The 17,737-nt window shown below is 29.7% G+C and overlaps 6 protein-coding genes across 7 annotated transcripts; 3 read left to right on the forward strand and 3 right to left on the reverse strand.

The window, feature by feature from the left end:
• Nucleotides 1-13: 13 nt before the first annotated feature.
• Nucleotides 14-2,150, forward strand: LOC128873339 (mitochondrial import receptor subunit TOM20 homolog). Its single transcript, XM_054116856.1, has 4 exons — nt 14-226; nt 463-554; nt 640-813; nt 887-2,150. Exons 1-4 carry the CDS (start codon nt 106-108, stop codon nt 929-931), a joined length of 432 nt encoding a protein of 143 aa, XP_053972831.1. The 5' UTR covers nt 14-105; the 3' UTR covers nt 932-2,150.
• Nucleotides 2,151-2,289: 139 nt separating this feature from the next.
• LOC128873338 (porphobilinogen deaminase) lies at nt 2,290-6,080 on the reverse strand. The gene is made up of 6 exons (XM_054116855.1): nt 5,559-6,080; nt 4,988-5,060; nt 4,414-4,597; nt 3,875-4,145; nt 3,291-3,607; nt 2,290-3,207 (listed from the first exon to the last, which is right to left on the reverse strand). The coding sequence occupies exons 1-6, from the start codon at nt 5,610-5,612 to the stop codon at nt 3,033-3,035; spliced, it is 1,074 nt and encodes a 357-aa protein (XP_053972830.1). The 5' UTR covers nt 5,613-6,080; the 3' UTR covers nt 2,290-3,032.
• Nucleotides 6,081-6,336: 256 nt separating this feature from the next.
• LOC128873601 (BRO1 domain-containing protein BROX-like) lies at nt 6,337-9,040 on the reverse strand. Its single transcript, XM_054117295.1, has 7 exons — nt 8,898-9,040; nt 8,457-8,687; nt 8,276-8,371; nt 8,010-8,188; nt 7,759-7,934; nt 7,461-7,693; nt 6,337-7,381 (listed from the first exon to the last, which is right to left on the reverse strand). Exons 1-7 carry the CDS (start codon nt 8,996-8,998, stop codon nt 7,135-7,137), a joined length of 1,263 nt encoding a protein of 420 aa, XP_053973270.1. The 5' UTR covers nt 8,999-9,040; the 3' UTR covers nt 6,337-7,134.
• Nucleotides 9,041-9,131: 91 nt separating this feature from the next.
• On the forward strand, nt 9,132-11,187 carry LOC128873602 (lactoylglutathione lyase). The gene is made up of 4 exons (XM_054117296.1): nt 9,132-9,273; nt 9,712-10,007; nt 10,090-10,157; nt 10,249-11,187. The coding sequence occupies exons 2-4, from the start codon at nt 9,712-9,714 to the stop codon at nt 10,434-10,436; spliced, it is 552 nt and encodes a 183-aa protein (XP_053973271.1). The 5' UTR covers nt 9,132-9,273; the 3' UTR covers nt 10,437-11,187.
• A 95-nt stretch (nt 11,188-11,282) lies between these two features.
• On the forward strand, nt 11,283-14,019 carry LOC128873600 (tubulin-specific chaperone E). 2 transcript variants are annotated; one of them, XM_054117294.1, is made up of 8 exons: nt 11,283-11,546; nt 11,725-11,907; nt 12,098-12,487; nt 12,565-12,846; nt 12,973-13,102; nt 13,178-13,466; nt 13,636-13,769; nt 13,831-14,019. In XM_054117294.1, exons 2-8 carry the CDS (start codon nt 11,726-11,728, stop codon nt 13,921-13,923), a joined length of 1,500 nt encoding a protein of 499 aa, XP_053973269.1. In that variant the 5' UTR covers nt 11,283-11,546; nt 11,725; the 3' UTR covers nt 13,924-14,019. The 2 variants fall into 2 exon arrangements, with proteins under 2 accessions (XP_053973269.1, XP_053973268.1); XM_054117293.1 differs by having other exon boundaries at nt 11,300-11,546; nt 13,552-13,769.
• A 64-nt stretch (nt 14,020-14,083) lies between these two features.
• On the reverse strand, nt 14,084-17,592 carry LOC128873599 (general transcription and DNA repair factor IIH helicase subunit XPD). The gene is made up of 13 exons (XM_054117292.1): nt 17,431-17,592; nt 17,255-17,354; nt 16,915-17,169; nt 16,591-16,824; nt 16,405-16,528; nt 16,238-16,334; nt 16,039-16,172; nt 15,437-15,966; nt 15,189-15,364; nt 14,848-15,127; nt 14,656-14,766; nt 14,488-14,586; nt 14,084-14,419 (listed from the first exon to the last, which is right to left on the reverse strand). Exons 1-13 carry the CDS (start codon nt 17,433-17,435, stop codon nt 14,285-14,287), a joined length of 2,280 nt encoding a protein of 759 aa, XP_053973267.1. The 5' UTR covers nt 17,436-17,592; the 3' UTR covers nt 14,084-14,284.
• Nucleotides 17,593-17,737: the final 145 nt, after the last annotated feature.

The raw sequence follows: 17,737 nt of genomic DNA on the forward strand, positions 1-17,737 counted from the left end.
GTACGTTTGATAGCAGACGCAGCCTTTTCTAGGGTGGCCGAAGGTGCAATGAGGAGTTTGTAAATTTCGTCGTTATAAGATTTAAATTTGTATATTAGAACGATCATGATTTCGAAGGCTGCAGTCGGTATCGCCGTTGGCATAGCTGGAATATTCGTTGGATATTGCTTTTATTTCGATCAAAAGCGTCGCAGTGATCCAGATTTCAAAAAGAAATTGCGTGAGCGTAAGTCATGCCATAGTTTTATTGTCTCGATAGAAATTGTTCTGAGCCATGTGATGTGTGTACATTCGATTTTATCTAAGAACACGTGCAGTATGTATGAATCATTCCAACAACAACGATAACTAATATGAAATGATTAATTTTACGTAAAGCTCAAGAATTCAGTGATCTAAATTTAAGAATAATATTTTAACGTGTGATTTGTATGTTGTAACACTATTGTTTTGTACTTATAGGTAGGAAAGCTAAGAAGCAAGCTCAAAAAACTAGTTCAAAAATTCCAAACTTAAAAGATCATGAAGTTGTACAAAGATTTTTCTTACAAGAGGTTAATATGAAATATTGTATTTCAGTTGTGACATGTTAAAATCTTTAAATTGTTGTTGTTAAAATGTATTGTAAATGTTATGTAGGTCCAACTTGGGGAAGAAATGCTTACGTATGGCGATATAGAGGGTGGAACTGAACATTTAGCAAATGCAGTTGCAGTTTGTGGGCAACCTACACAATTGTTACAAGTTCTTCAAAAGACACTGCCACCACAAGTTTTTCAACTTTTATTGCAAAGACTACCAGCTATTGGTCAGGTATGTATTTCACTTGAACCATTCAATAGGGAAACGGATAAGAGAAATTTTTCTTTTTTGCTTATTGTTACAGAAGCTAGCAACTCAGGCTACAATGACTGAGGAAGATGTTGAATAAAACAATATAAAAATTGCGTTGAGTAATTCAAAATAAAATCTAATCATTAGTAGAAAGTGTATACTTTTTTTGATAATGTAGACATTTGCGTGGCTTCAACTTGATCAAGCCTTTTAACTGTATCTCTTGTTCTCCTTGATTGAACTTCCATACTCCTTGATAATTATGTATAAATAATCAACTAAAATCGTGATATAATCATATGCATTTAAATTTCAAATGGAAAGAACTTTTGTATTAAGTTGTTAAATATAAAGTCTTCGTTTAAAAATCGCATTAGCTACTTCAATATTTTGACTGCCACAATGAGTATTCGTTATATACATATAAAATAATTATGTTGCAAAGGCAGCCAAATATGTACATCACATAGAACATAGAAAATTCTCTAGTCACATAAGATTTCCTTTATCACATTATTTGATATGACTGCAATAAATTAATCATATTAAGCTGTTCCATGATTTTTAAGAAAAGCAGAAGTAGAAAAATTAATTAAGGAGTATAATAATTGATCTAATCCTAATCACTAACAACACGTTTGGTCTTACAGAAATTTCAAAATAATTTTTTATATCAGTTGTAACATATTCGAACATAATACTCCTGCAATAAGGAATTCATGGAAGATGTGATCTTAAAATCGTATATCTTTTCCCTTGAAGCATTTACAAATGGTTACAAAAATACTGTTATGACTAAATATATTTTATAGGATTTGCACAAATCTATGCAAATATGTATTCTACCTTGTGAATATAAAATTGATATCCTTGTAATAGATGTACCATCTTAAACATAGACGCATACATGACATTATTTTAAACGGTACTCACTAGCATACTAAACTCTTCATAATTATTTTTTTTATAAAGAATATTCTATTCTTGTAAAGCTAAAAATAATAAGCAAGAATCATAGTTTCTATCAAGCAGAAACGATTTTATTAAAATCTGTATTATCCAAAAACAAATTGAATCCTATTAATAAAAGAAAAAAATAAGTTCAATAATACTTCATTGTATTTATAATTTCTTATGTATGTAGTATAATAATTGAATTGTTTATAGGAAAAGGTTTAAATATAATAATAATAAAAAAATAACAATTTATTTTACTCTTTTATTAATGCATTGTGGAATTAGAAACATAAACAAAGGCTATGTAGGTTTTGAATTTGAATTCAATAAAGCAGACCTGTGAGTGTCTTTTCAAATTATTTTATAATATATTATTCTTTTTACTCCCTTTAGTTTCCCACACTATACAATAGCATCTATATCTGTACATAATGTTTATATATAAAGAATATTTTTTGTATAAATTGTCAACGTATAAATAATTGCTACAATAGTTCAACCAAATATTAACAAATTTATATATTCATTTTTACGTATATAGTATTTTATAAAGATATCTCATTGTAATACTATGTACTAGTATAAAACAATTAGTTTTCTTGACAATGATCTTTGTTTCTAAAACAATAGATCTGTATGTACATTTATGGAATAGATTCAAGCACTACTGTTACATTCATAATTTTATTAAAAATGTGAACCATACACATTATGAACTATTATGTACAGTTTAACATTCTGCATCACTTCAAAGTTAAAATATGGCAGTGTATGTCATATATTCAAATTGTGTTCGATAGTAGCCCATTGACTGCACACCCTCTAAGAAAGTAGTATTAAATCTACTCACACATTGCAGTCAATGATTTAATAGGTTGTCTACAATATATTTATATTTAAAAACAAATGTTAAAACACATTTTTACAGTGATAAATGGAGTAAAATTTTTAAAAAAAATGTACAGTTTCAACTACAATTATTAAAATGGAAGCAATAGTATGAGACCATAAATAATATAATGAAGATGATAACTATTAGACAAAATGTACAATAATTAGTATGGAGTTTTTCATGTGCTACAACACTTGATGCTTTTTATTAATGATGAAATATGATCCTTCATAATCGTAATTGTGATTTGTACTACAAATCGAACTGATTGTTGTAAATTGTATTTAATGATTCCCGACGTTTTTTCATCATCAAGAAAAACTAATTTTTGCCTTAATATATACCAATGCTATTTTGTGTTCAAAATTTCACTTCTGGCTTCCGTCATAATATCGAGAGCATTTTTCTCTATAAGACTTTCTGCAAGATCCTTACCAAGGTTTTCGGCGATCATAAGACTTATACTGCTTACTTTGCCAGGTGCAATGCTACAGTAAAGTTGTGGTTCTCGATATGGACATTTTCTATAATATAACAAACAGAAAGCATATCAATAAGAGTCATTGTATGAACGTAGTTATGTATAAACGTATTTATGTTTACTCACTTTGGGGGTTCTCCATCATCATCAGGTATATATAGCATATTTTTAAAGGTACTTTTAACAAGCTTTTGTCCATCTAATGACCATACTGCACCAGTAATAGTTAGTTGCTTTTCTGTTAATATCGAAGAAACGGCAACTGGTGCTGAACAACCACCGCCTAATGTTTTAAGGAAGGAACGTTCACATACACATCTTAACGTTGTATTTACATCGTATAATGGTTCCAAAAGAGATAATATTTTCCAATCTGATTCCCGACATTCAACTCCTAGCGCACCTTGTCCAACAGCATACAATACCTCTTCTGGTTCTAACAACTATAAATATTAAAAAACTATTTAAACAAGACTGTAAAGAGCTATTATTCCTTTAGCTATGCGTTTATGTTCAGTGTCGTAAGATACACACAGCTGACCAAATATTTAAGGTCAACCATGTCATTAATCGTAACTCGTCGCTAATGATAGTACACATTTTCATTAATACCTTATAACACCTTTCACAAATACAGATGAACATGTACACATAAAATTTACGCAGCTAAAGGGATTAATAATTACAATTAAAGTTGTAATAAAAATTACCTGACTTATTCTATCATCCCACTTCATTCTTTTTAAACCAGCTGCTGCTAAAATAATAGCTGCAAAAGGTCCGTTTTCGTCATCCAATTTCTTTAACCTAGTATTTAAATTACCACGAATGCTTTCTACTTTTAAGTGTTTCATGTTTCTGGCTAATTGAGCTGATCTACGCAATGAACTAGTACCAATAACACTACCTTCTGGTAAGGTAGCTAAGGTCTTGCCTTTGTATTTTTTAGACATAACAACTGCATCGCGTGGATCTTCTCGCCTGTAATGATATTTCTATTACAATATAGTGCAAAAAAATAGGCATTGTGGTATACCAACGTAAAGTAAGAAATCTATTGCATTCAACATTGTTTAGGCAAAAGGTTACTACGTCAACAGTACGCAGATTGCATATGTAAAGTGTTCCTTTCATGAATATGATAATTTTATTGCAAATTTAAATTTCAGATACACTGCCTACCATTTTAGAATATCAGAACATGGACAGCATGTTAAACTATACTAAGTTAATTTTACTTCTTACTTACTTTAATATTGCACCTAAAACCATTCCTTCTGGTAATGCTGTTGGTAAATCTTTTAATGAATGTACTAAAAAGTCAACATGACCATTTTCTAATGCAAGCTCCAATTCTTCTGTAAATAAAGACTTTTCTCCAATTTTGGGTAATGGTTTATCCAAGATTTTATCCCCTTTTGTAGACATTGTAACTGCAAATTACATATAAATATTTTCATTAGTTGAAACTCAATTAAAGTTTATTAAAAGCTTAATAAGAAAGAAGCTATTAAATTTATTTTAAAATAAAAATATGTTAAGAAAATTATATATATATATATATAGTATATCTTATGTAAGCTTATAAATGCATTTTTGTAGTTATATTTTCATTTATAAATTATATAAGAGTTCTTAGCATATATATATATATATATATAATTGCAATATTAAAATTGTGTAAAGTAATAGTAGTTACTGATAATTATATTGCAAACATTTTTATACAAATAATTTTTAACATTATGGCAATGAAATTTTTAATACTCTCTTTTACATAGAATATTAAATAGTTTTATATTTCTATGTATAATTCTACTTACCTATTTCAAATTCCTTTGACGGATGATACTCTTTCAAACAATCGATCACATATCTTGTTTGAATTAGAGCTAACTGAAATAATCATATGTTCACAATTACTGTAAAGTCATTAACTTGTATCTCTATTAAAAATATCTCTATTATTTTTCATTACACCAAGAAGACAAATTAATGATATAATTAACAGATCATCACAAGATAATAATATGTAAGTATCTGTTGATACATGACATTTTGCATACAATATTAGATCAAAAGGTGCTGAGTAATGGAGAATTGAAAAGTTTCAATCACAGAATTCTACAAATCATACAGTATTTTTTTGCGCATGACATAACTTTTCAATTATTAAGCAAAACTTAGTCGTACTTTATGGTGATTAGAAGGAAAATATTTTCATTATATTACGTACTTTCTCAAAATAAAATGGAGCGCACTTATCTATTCGTTAATACTATTATCATTGTTATCAAGCATATGGAAATCTCAAGATTACGATGTGTAAATAACAGATTATAAACACAACAAAATACTTTCACCTTTCCAAAAAAAATGTAATTGCATATTTACCTCGCTTTTTCGAGATCCGACTCGGATTACGTCACGTGCATCCGTACTCGTCATAATAGCAATTTAAATTTTCGTTAAAGTCGTACGTGGATCACGATGTGTATTCTCATTAATAATTATTATGTAACGGATTTCTCTTATTTTCAAATACACATCATCTCCCAGAGACAGGAGGAACCAAATTAGGTCAAAGCACGATCAACTTTCACTACATACACTTACAAATTCTTCCCAGTGGCACGTACAGTAATTTCAATTTAACGTATGATGAAACAAATATATTTCAATATTCACGACAGATAATGATAAAGGACGATTTTACGTTTATTTCACAGTTACTGACACTGCAGTAGAACGTGAAATTAGTTATGTTAACGGATATAACAATGCTACATCCTTATGCATGCCATTCTCTTAGCACGGGAAACACTGAATACAGTCATGCACAGCACAGTACAACTGCGAGGTGTCAACCTGCGTGAACCGCCGCCTGAAAGGCACTGAATTGCACTGAATCAGAATCACACTGAATCAAGTCACTGATGTCACTGATACACCGGATACGCGTGTGGTCAAAACTGGAAAACCTGATAACGTACCAGTCGGTATTGTCGAGCATGAGTTGAAACGTATTTTAATGCGCATGCGGTTGAAATATTCGTAAAATTTCCTTCTCAAAGTTAAAACTTCATAAAATTTCATTATTGTACAGTAGTACAGTTTTTTGTATACTTGGGAGTTCCTACTCTGATAGAATATTACAACACGTTCTGTTAATTAGTACGTATTCTTTATTGCGAATGTTAGCTTTGAATATTTTTTAAATAAATACATAACATGTAATTTACATTTTAAAATGCGTATATACAACTAGATATACTTATTGGTCGATTCTTAGCAATATACAATTTAAAAGTAAACTTATCAGATTAAATATTTTAATATTTTGTATAGCCTCGATAAATATAAAACGTAATTTTGAAGCACGCTTCTTCATGTATAATGTTGTCAGTATATTTTGAGTATTAAGAATTTCATTTGAAAAATATATCGCATACAAAATTCTTCATAGAAAAACAGGCACGTGTAACCATTGCACGCGCAAGTATAAATTTTAAAATTGCTACGTTAAATTTAAAATATTTTTCTTATCGACGCTGACTAGCTTGTATAGTAATATGAAAATAAAATAATAATAATGCATTTGCACTGCTTCCGAAAATAATATAAAAATAACATTGTACAAATCAATACAATTTTAAATAAAAGACATAACACTTAAATTATATGCATGATACTTGGATATTGTACATATTGCACAGGCGTAAATTATACATAATTCTCGTATGTATTTAAAAATATTATCTATAATGTGTCAACAATTCATTTCAAACACTGGTGCAATTTATTTTAGTTTTTAATTAAAAGTTGCGATCACTCGTCTATATTATTAAGCATAAATAAAATAATTAAAATACTGATTATGTGGATTGTGAATTTTATAGCGACATTTAATCTTAACATGATAGAAAAGCAATGAATTTAATTTACTACTTCTATTCTTGTATTAAGAAGCTTATTGTAATATACAACCGCTTTCATTTTTTGGATCCTTAGTACTCTGGTGAACTGCATCTTCTTTAACAGGAGGTAAATTTTGCTCTTTTTCTGTTTTTGCAGCATTCAAACCAGATAATGTTTTATACGTATCTATATTCCATACTGGATGATGAGATTGCATTTGAAAATCAATAGGACTCACTAAACCAAAGGTAGCTTTCGTATCTAATACTGGAACTTCTCCTGGTATTGTGTGATGATAACTGTTGAATAAAAATTATGATGAAAAATTCCATTACATACATGCACTTATCTTCTACCTTAGATGCGTGTAATACTTACATTAAACCGTTTTCTCGATTACATTTATCAAGAGTCAGCTTCACTATAGGTGCTAACCGTTTAAATACAGCATGTTGATCTGGTTTTACCTTGGGTGCTGGTCCATTCATTTTTCCATATTCTTGACATAATAATTTAGCCTTCTTTAAACAAGTTTCACTTTCTTGTAAGGCTTTAATTGCTTCTCCACATTTATCCATTGCTAACAAATTCTCACCACAATAATTGTAGGCCTGTAAAATTAAATTTTCTAACAAATTGATTTTAATTCTTCAGTTCTTTGTATTATTACACTTACGTAAGATTGATAAAAAGCTGCTTTGAACTCTAAGTATTTAATCCACTGAGCTGATATTTCTGGTTTAAATGGACGTAGTGTATTAGCAGCATCCAAAAATAATTTGCTTGTTTCATTAGCCAAAGCTGATATCAAGCTAGCATTATGTTTTAATTCCACTGCTCTGGCTACTGTTACTGTAATACAATACAAGTGAAAATATGCATTCATTAGACAGTGCAATAACATAGTATAATAATTTTATACATTACCTTCTTGTGCTTCTGCTGTACATTGATTCACATATGCGTTCAATATTCGTGGATCTAGGTCACTTCCTAATGGTGGAGGATTTGCCAATTGTGGCAAAAATTCTGTTTGTACAAAAGTAAATATTCCTGCAGCCCTTCTAAGCATCGTATGCACATCTTTTGCTTCATTCATGCTTATGCTAAATTATAGCATTACTAGATGATATTTTTTGTAATGATATTCATTTGATTACTAAGAAAATGTTCATCTTATTTTTTATACTTACTCATCTTTAGCAGCAATCATTGCAGCATGTTTCATAAACCAAAGTCCTATATTCACACTCATATTAGCTGCTTCATAAACAGAATCAGCACTGGAACTTCAATTTAAACATATGTTACTTTAAATGATTGTACAACAAATTTGAGCATACCCCATATAAATATATATATATAATATATTACTAAGTGTTTGTTCCCAATAATGTATGTGTCCATTTATACACAAGAACATTTCTAAGTTTACTGGGATTGGGCCTGCCAACATGTTGATTTTGTTCTGCGGATGAATTTATTTCCCATATAAATCCATATAATAAACTTAAATAACTATGGAATGCTGGTTCTATAGAGTCACTCGAATTATTTGGATTTTTTATCAAGTCTAAAAGACGATATCTTGACAATCTCAAATCGCTGAAAAATAACAATGCCAAATAAGTGTGTGCTATGAAAGATAATAATTAATTCATATATAGGTAGCATAACTTTTTTGTAACGTAATAATGTTTTATGCCTACGTTTTTATAATTTCACATAAATTAACGAAACAATAACTCTTCTAATGTACACCAAACATACGAAAAATTAAATGCGTTCAATTTACTATTCTTATAAGTGACTAACCTGCATAGTTTCCTTGTAGCATCGGTAGAATTACTTATTTTAAAATCAAATTTTTGGTTTGTCGTTGCTTTTAACACGTTACGATGAAACCAGTGTGCCATTTTGTTAAATTAAAAATCAAATAATACCTGTTAACAATGAACACTTAATTTCAAACTGTTCGTTTTGACAGATAAGACGAATCAAGGTAAAGTGGATAACATAACACAGTACAGTATGTGACAGTAACGCTATAGCAACGAAAGATATTCTACTTTTTAAAAAGATATGAGTGGATTGGAGTAGATCGCGTAATTGTTCACACACATTCGTGCACTTCCGACTCGTGTGTAAGCGTGTGATCGAGTGTCGATCGTTGTTTAATATAGTATAAAAGGTAAGGATTAAACAATCAATTATCTTTTGTCATGTATTAATAAATAATTAACAAAATGAATGTCATTATCGAAGCAACAACGTTATTGTGATGAATTTACCATATTTGCTATCTAACCTATACAATTCGAGTACAATTCGCAATATGTGAAAAAGTCTTTGCATTTAAATAATTTTACCTTTTATATTTGTAAATCAATTGTACTCCAGTCACTTGATAATTTGTCTAATTCTCGTCGTACGTAAATACTATCGATCATAATGTCCTTCAATGACACTGGTAGTTTATCTATCAATTGATTAAGTTTTAATTTATCAGAGGAAGATTTAATCAACAGATTTTTGTTACGTGATTTTATTAATATTACATAATACAATGATCTTTCAAGTATTGTAGTAAAATTGTATTAGAATTACAATTTGTTAATGTTCATTTCAGATGGGTGAACCTTCAGGATTAACAAATAGTGAAGCGAGGGAACTTTGTAAGGAACCTGATCCTGCAACAAATGGATACATTATGCAACAAACAATGTATCGTATTAAAGATCCAAGAAAGTCATTACCTTTTTATACCAAAGTACTCGGTATGCATTTATTACAAAAGCTTGATTTCCCTGAAATGAAATTCTCTTTATACTTTATGGGATATGAAAATCCAAAGGATATACCTACAGACAGAAGAGAAAGTATTGAATGGACATTTACCCGCAAAGCCACTATAGAACTTACTCAGTATGTTGAAGAATTATATAAAGTCACATACTATATGTTTTAATGTTTAAGAGTAGAAGTAATTTTGTTAATTTCCTTTTAGTAATTGGGGAACAGAAACTGATCCTGATGCTAAGTATCATAATGGAAACACTGAACCTCGTGGATTTGGTATGATATTTGTAATATTATATAATAAGAATGTAGGATGGAGATACTAGTTTAATAAAATAGTTGTAAAATGTGTGTCCTTAATGTACAGGTCATATTGGAATCACAGTACCTGATGTTGACAAAGCATGCCAAAGATTTGAAAAACTAAATGTAGAGTTTGTGAAGAAACCTAATGATGGTAAGATGAAAGGAATTGCCTTTATTAAAGATCCAGATGGCTACTGGATCGAGATCATGAGTGGATCCAATGTTGCAAATGTAGTACTAAATCATTAATGTATTTTATACAGAGTAATTTTTTTGAGTCGCGTAAAATGTATCGATTTTATTAAACACTAAACAATTAGAGGTAATATCAAACAATCAAATATATATGTATGCATACGTGTATATATAAAGTTAGCAGAGTTGAGCATTAATTAACTAATTCTTTTTAATTAATCGAATATATAATGCAATGCGATAATTGATCACGATTAACGTTAGTTAATTTCTGAAATTATTTAATCGTGATTCTTGACGATTAAATTAATCAATAATTAATGGTTATTCTTTAATGATGTCACGTTGAATATTTTCTTTATTACTTTTTTTAACTTTTAAAATAAGTCTTCAGAGATATATTTTTAAATAAAATGTTAAAATTTTCGATATTTTCGACTTAATACTATTAAAAAATAGCCATTAATTTATTCAATGATGATTAATTTAATAAACCAAAAATTAGATTAATTCAATGATTTTTTATTCTATATAAATAATATGCAGCATCAGAGAAATGAATGATTAATTTAACTGGCAATCGTCGTGGGCTTCGTCGTAGGGATTCGTCACTATCCATTTCGATCATAATTAATTTAATTTTGTCTAACACTGGTATTAAGATTGTAATTACTTTTATTTATGTGCACTATATTTTATAGCACCTGTAAATTCTTATATGACATCGTGTAACATATATAATTTATATATAATGTAACATCTACATGCTTTTTTGGTAAATAAAATCAAAATATTTATTTTTCAATTATCATTGTTTTTATGAATACATGTTTAAATCTCTTTTTTTAAATTTATTTCTATATAGTTCCATTGTTTATTATGTAGTGACTATAAGAACGATTATTGCGCGTGTAGTGGAATATCTCATACTACAAAGCTGTGTACAGAGAGTTCCTAGTTTCTAGGCTCCTAGGTATTTTAGTGTATACAACAGAGAAATGTCATATCGCCGTATATGACTTTTAATTTTGATAAAACTATGTATAGCCGCTTGTATTTGTTATAAGTATTACTTGCAATAGTACTTTGTGATAATTGTTTTTTACTTACAACGTTAATATATCGTTTGTCTCATAAATTTCAATGATCATCTATTATATTGAGGTTAGGTTTCAGGCCGCAGTATGAAGTATACAGTATTAATTATTTATTTAAAAATTATATTAGAAATAGTATCGTCGTTTTTATTAAAGTGACTTACAAACAAAAAATTAAATAAATAAAAAAGATATATTATATAAATATATGACATTTTAAATATCATTTACGTCTTTCTGTTTAGTATGGTAGAAGATAAAAAATATGAACTTGGCAGCCGAATTGAGTGTGATGAACATCAGGGTACATTAAAATATATTGGTCCTGTTGGCAATACGAAAGGTCAGTGGCTTGGTATAGATTGGGATGATCCAACTCGTGGAAAACACAATGGGACATACGAAGGAGTAGAATATTTTAAAGCTAGGTAAAATCGTATAAAATAATAATGTGTAATTATTTACAATAGTTAATCTTTACATTACAATAAATTATCCTATTCCCTCAAATATATCACAATGTTGTTGAGATTGATGGCATTAGTGCTATTGTAAATAATTACCATATCTTACCATGTAGCAGTTAAATTAATAAACTGTTTTGCTTGTTGTAACCAGGCATCCTACTTCTGGTTCATTTATACGCCCAGGTAAAGCAAAATTTGGAATCTCTTGTCCACAAGCTATTAAAATTCGTTATGGTCTTATTGATGATGAATTAGCGGGTATAGATAGGGATACATTGACAAGCTTACAAAAGGAGATTAATGCTCCTTTCTTGGAAGTTGTTGGTTTTTCTAAAGTAAATAGGAAACAAAGTAAATTTGACCAATTAAAAATAGTGTGGCTGAGACAACAATGTGTCAGTACTGCTGGTAATCCTGATGAATTAAAAGAATTGTGTCCAAATTTGGAAGAATTAGATATATCTAGAAATTTAATAAATAGCTGGCAAATTGTAGCAGATATCTGCTGCCAACTTCATTCTCTTATTCGCCTCAATGTCAGGTAACCTAATTTATTAAGTTTATTTATAACAGATGATTGTGATTCTCATTGCTGTATACTTCCATTCCTTTATTCAGTGAAAATTATTTACCAATTGAAGAAAATATGGAAGTACTAAGCAATTTATTTTCAACTGTTCAACATCTAACCATGGCAAAAATGAATTATAATTGGCTTGATATTCAACAATGTATGAAAATGTTTCCATCTCTTCAAGAAATATCAATTTCTTTCAATATTGTCGACACTATACAGAAACCATTAGAGGATGACAACCTCATGAAAATACGTAAACTAACGCTCGAAGGAAATTTAATATCCAATTGGGATGAAATTCTTAAATTGGGTTCACTTTCATGGCAAGTTAAAATTTTTTCAACTGCATATAATTACACATAAATTTTTTGTATGAAATTTATCGATATGTTAAAATATGCAGACTTAATGCGAAGGAGGGACTTATATTGAAAAGTTTCATTTTGCAGCTTAGAATACCTAAATTTAAATTTAAATAAGATAGACAAAATAAGATTTCCATCTGTTGAACCAACAGCAAAAACTCCAACCTTTCCTGCTTTGAGACAATTGCATCTATCGCAAAATAACATATCAGAGGTAAAAATTTACATATATTTATTCTGTATATGTAAATGGTTTTACTGATTATAATACTTTTATTCAAATTTCTAGTGGCAGTCTGTATCCGAATTAGAAAAGCTTCGTAATTTAGAAGATTTAAAATTTAGAGAAAATCCAATTTTGAAAGACGAAAATGTAGAGACTACGCGTCAGTTAGTAATAGCGAGAATTTCAAATTTACTAACTTTAAATGGCACTGAAATTGTACACGATGAAAGACGAGGCGCAGAATACGATTATTTGAAACTGTATTTACCGAAATGGATCGAAACTGAAAAGGATCCCGAAAAAAGAACTAAATTTATCATCGAACACCCTAGGTACCCGGCGTTGGTTGCAAGTATGTAAAAATAATATTACTAGAAACTTAAAAATGTTAACCTCTTTCATAGTAAATATCATATATTATTTAAAATTATTTTTAGAATATGGAATTTCTGATATCCCATCATTCAAACCAAAAGTGGAAATGGTTTCTAACGTCATAACAGTAGAGTTTCTGTGTCCAGATCATCCAAACCAACCTAGAGGCATTAAAAGAAAACTTCTAAAAGACATGGAAGTTCAAAAAGTCATTGGACTTACGCAGCGGCTTTTCAGAACAGGAGGAAAGATACCATCACTCTCATTTATACAACACAATGTAAGTATTAATTATTTTAAACCATATATATTTAATACAATATGTCGATGTATTTTTGTAGCTTTCAAAAGACGAAATTCCATTGGACAAACCGCTTCAAGAACTGAGCTATTACTCAGTACAAGACGGAGATCAAGTTCTTGTGAGGTGGTGATATGAAATGAATTGTTCATAGATATAATTGTATTTTGTACACTGTTAAAATTTCATCACCGTACTTTGTTATTAAACTTTTTTAATTGCACAAGAATATCTTTTGTTCCCTATGTATAATTTTCTAAGGGTAGTTGGTATAATTTAAAAAAAATACTAACTTCTTTAACTTGAAAAAATTGTATATTATTGAAAAAAATATTTCTTATTACAATATTTATGCAAAGATAATTACTTTTTATACTTGCTATAATACAGATAATAGGTAAAGTTTAAATTACGGTATGTTTTTACAGGCTGTATATGATTGAATTTGTCAAATAATGGCACAAAAGATTTGTTACAAATGTAATACAAAATATTCAATTTTGTTGTGATTTTTCTTCAATTTTTCTATATCCTTCTTTCTCAAGTTGTTCTCGTGTTAATAATGATAATCCTAATTGATTTTCGCGAGTAAACGGTTGAGCCATTTGCCGCAACCAACGTTTGCTTATCTGAAAATTGTAATAAGTGATTATCGTATTTCCCTTCCTTCCTTTTTTATCAGTATATTACAATTTACCTGTACAGCTTCTTCAGTCGATAAGTTACATAAATTGTCAGTTAGATGCTCTTGTATCCATTTTGGTAGTTTGCTTCGTTTATCTATTCTTGAAAATCGCTAAAAAATAAATACCGTTAGAGAATCGATCATTAAGAAACTGGCGTGATTTGTAATAATTATTATTACCTTATCTGCAAACACCATTATACCATAGTCAGTTTTACCTCTAATTGCTCGCCCAACACATTGTGCCGCGTGTCTCATGGCATCGAAAGTTAAGAAATCATTTTCTCTAATCTGCGAGAAATATTAAAAATATTTTTTATAACCTCAATACATATACTTCATAACAAGCTGTAATATAATGTAATAATTTACTTGAAATTGATCACGAAGATATTCTAAACGTGCTTTTAAAATTCGTGATTGGGTATATACATAAGGAATTCCAAACATGAGAACAGCTCTTCCTAAATGATGGTCAAAATCAACTCCTTCCGAAACTTTTCCTCGCGCTACCGAAAGAAGGACAGCACCTCTGCCATTCTCACAAGCCTTTATGTAATTTATAAGAGCTAGACTCGTTTCTGCAGAGTCCTGAGTCTCAATAAATAATAACTTATGCCTTTGAAGTTGATCTACGACACCTTGGTCATACCTATAAAAATGAAATATGAAAATAACCTCTTACTAGTATAGTTCGATGAATGTGTACGAACCATGCAGCGACGACAGATTCCATATATAGATACGAGGTGAAAAAGCAAACTAAACCATCGGGAACAGTAGCTGCAAATTCAACTAGTAATTGGCCATAGTTCCGTATAACGGCAACGTCTTCTCTCGTTTCATATCTCGACGATATCGCAACTTGATCGTTACCTTTTGATACGATCTAATATTACAATTAATTAAAATATGTAATAATTATTGACTGCTATTTGAAGGGAATCGATACTAGACTTACCATAGGCAGGAGACATGGTCTAGCTAACGTCATGGTAAAGGATGACATTATGACTGGATGAAAATTCAAAATTTTAGGATACATGTCTAATGGAGATAACGTTCCTGAAGTGATTACTACTGATTGAAACCTATCAAAAATAGGTTTCATTGCGATCGACGAGTCTAAGCAACTGAACTGAAGAACTGGATTTAAAACTGTGGGCGTTTTGTCATCAAATGGTTCTACTATAATGGTGAATCCCTTTGTATATGTAGAAACTAATGTTGCAAGATGTGTCACTAAAATTACTGGTGAAAAATCAGTTAAATCGGTTATCTCCATGGTACGTAAAAGAGAGGCCAGTCGTTCAGCGCAAAACCTTAATGGTTTACGTTCAATGGAGACTTTTGTTTGAATATCCCTCAAGAATGCAGCTGGAGATTCTTGTACTACGTGTTGTACACGCAAACGTGTTTTCAAATATTCTATAAAACGTTTAAGAAAACTAACAAAGTGTTCTGCATTTCTTATATTACCAGGTACCACCTCTGAAACAATGTAACGAATAAATAGAATTTACAATTTTTATTATTTTTTTATCAACAAAAATAAGAATTTACCATGTAATATCTCGGTTGGTAAAATTGGGTTTGCTAAAATAATATCAGTTTCCCTTGCAACTTGTGCATCTTTTAATCCTTCTACTAATCTATCGTATTCTTCCTTCAATTTATTTACATCATCTTCTCTCATCCTAAATTACAAATATTATTAATAACTGTGAATGTCATAAAATGTAGCATGTAAAATTTAACTTACTCTGCTACTGTTTTTTCAAGAAGTTGTATATTAGCAGAACCCTTTTCCAAAAGTCTTCTATTTATTTTTACACTCATTGAATCAATACACACATTATCTAGAACAACCTAAATGATCAGAACTTCTTTGACTTCTATTCTATGTAGTTAAAATGAGATATAGTTTACCTATATTATGAGCTTCATCAAAAACTACAACAGAATTCTTACTTAATTCCTTTGATACAGTTTCTGCAATCTTAGGATCTAACAAATAATGGTAACTGTATACCACAATTTGGGCATGTAAAATCTGCAAAATTAAATGTAAAAGTTAATGCATATAGTGTACAATTAATTTTCAGAAATACTTACTGTAAACCTTGCAAGAAAATATGGACACCAATTACGATCTTTCCCATATTCTTTTAAATCGTCAATAGAATATATGCCTGGAGGCATCATTTGTTCTTTGCCTTCCATGTCAAATCCTTCATAAAAGTTACAAATTGGAGTGGACTCATCATAATTGTGCCTTTCACGAATATATGATGCTGTGAGAGAATGGCAACGTCCATCAACAATTTTGCCTTCACGTTCTCTGCTCACCTGTTTCAGAAACATAGTTGATAATGTCAAAAAAACTAAAAACACTGGATCAGTCAATGTGTTAGCCGCAAAAAACCTAGAATGAATTACCTCAGGATGAATACACATATTTTTTCGTGAACTGAGTACTAAACCAATAATTTTGGGTTTGCTTTCAGTTTCTTTTTCATAATAATCTATAAGTTTCTTTAATTCTTCTATAACTTTTTCTATTTCTGGTACAGTACGGGAGCAATAAATTAATTTTGTAACATCCAATGGATTTTCCAGCATATAGGCTACAATTAATGATAACAGGGTAATAGTTTTGCCAGTGCCTGAGGGCATCTCCAATAAACTATGCCCCTAAAGTCATAATAAAAATTATTAGTTAAGTATGACCAAATATAAAACTTATTATTGTTAACACAGGAACATATATAACAAATACTTTTGCATCCAAGCCACGCTTGAGTTCGAGCATATATGCATATTGCTCTGGATAAATATAATCGTAAGGAAAATATACAATTAAACCGTCAACGCTGATTCTGAAAACATAAACAAGTCGTGAAATTTTACTTGTAAGAAATTCAAGTCTCTTGCAAAATAAATATTCATATTTACTTCATATTTTAATAGTTTCTACTACATAAGTATGAATTTTGGACGCGATAATATCATTTATTTATTAATATAATAACAACTGCAACGTATTTTGTATTAGGTTACATGTGCAACATCAAACAGTATATCTGAATATGGCGCAATTGATTCGTGAATGAAGATACATTTGTTTGCATGTGTTTATCAACGTCTTTGATGTTTATTATCTAGATGGGGATCGTGGTGTTCTAGATCAGTATAGTTTAGTGCCTAACGGATTCTGTGTTCGTAAAATAATATTTTTATGACAGATAAAAAATCTCATTCA

The sequence above is a fragment of the Hylaeus volcanicus genome, chromosome 3, assembly GCF_026283585.1.
Source record: "Hylaeus volcanicus isolate JK05 chromosome 3, UHH_iyHylVolc1.0_haploid, whole genome shotgun sequence".
Lineage (NCBI taxonomy): Eukaryota > Metazoa > Arthropoda > Insecta > Hymenoptera > Colletidae > Hylaeus > Hylaeus volcanicus.

Coding starts and splice junctions, on each gene's coding strand:
- LOC128873339 (XM_054116856.1), top strand. CDS start 106: ATGATTTCGAAGGCTGCAGTCGGTATCGCCGTTGGCATAGCTGGAATA. Junction 555..639: donor AAAGATTTTTCTTACAAGAG/GTTAATATGAAA, acceptor AATGTTATGTAG/GTCCAACTTGGGGAAGAAAT. Junction 814..886: donor GACTACCAGCTATTGGTCAG/GTATGTATTTCA, acceptor TTATTGTTACAG/AAGCTAGCAACTCAGGCTAC.
- LOC128873338 (XM_054116855.1), bottom strand. CDS start 5,612: ATGACGAGTACGGATGCACGTGACGTAATCCGAGTCGGATCTCGAAAA. Junction 4,598..4,987: donor GTCAAAGGAATTTGAAATAG/GTAAGTAGAATT, acceptor TGTAATTTGCAG/TTACAATGTCTACAAAAGGG. Junction 4,146..4,413: donor GTTTTAGGTGCAATATTAAA/GTAAGTAAGAAG, acceptor ATATCATTACAG/GCGAGAAGATCCACGCGATG.
- LOC128873601 (XM_054117295.1), bottom strand. CDS start 8,998: ATGGCACACTGGTTTCATCGTAACGTGTTAAAAGCAACGACAAACCAA. Junction 8,189..8,275: donor ATGATTGCTGCTAAAGATGA/GTAAGTATAAAA, acceptor GCTATAATTTAG/CATAAGCATGAATGAAGCAA. Junction 7,382..7,460: donor AATCGAGAAAACGGTTTAAT/GTAAGTATTACA, acceptor TTTATTCAACAG/TTATCATCACACAATACCAG.
- LOC128873602 (XM_054117296.1), top strand. CDS start 9,712: ATGGGTGAACCTTCAGGATTAACAAATAGTGAAGCGAGGGAACTTTGT. Junction 10,008..10,089: donor GCCACTATAGAACTTACTCA/GTATGTTGAAGA, acceptor ATTTCCTTTTAG/TAATTGGGGAACAGAAACTG. Junction 10,158..10,248: donor CACTGAACCTCGTGGATTTG/GTATGATATTTG, acceptor CTTAATGTACAG/GTCATATTGGAATCACAGTA.
- LOC128873600 (XM_054117293.1), top strand. CDS start 11,726: ATGGTAGAAGATAAAAAATATGAACTTGGCAGCCGAATTGAGTGTGAT. Junction 12,488..12,564: donor CTTATTCGCCTCAATGTCAG/GTAACCTAATTT, acceptor TCCTTTATTCAG/TGAAAATTATTTACCAATTG. Junction 12,847..12,972: donor AAATTGGGTTCACTTTCATG/GCAAGTTAAAAT, acceptor TTCATTTTGCAG/CTTAGAATACCTAAATTTAA.
- LOC128873599 (XM_054117292.1), bottom strand. Junction 16,825..16,914: donor ATATGTGTATTCATCCTGAG/GTAATTCATTCT, acceptor TTTCTGAAACAG/GTGAGCAGAGAACGTGAAGG. Junction 14,767..14,847: donor ATCTTCGTGATCAATTTCAA/GTAAATTATTAC, acceptor TATTTCTCGCAG/ATTAGAGAAAATGATTTCTT.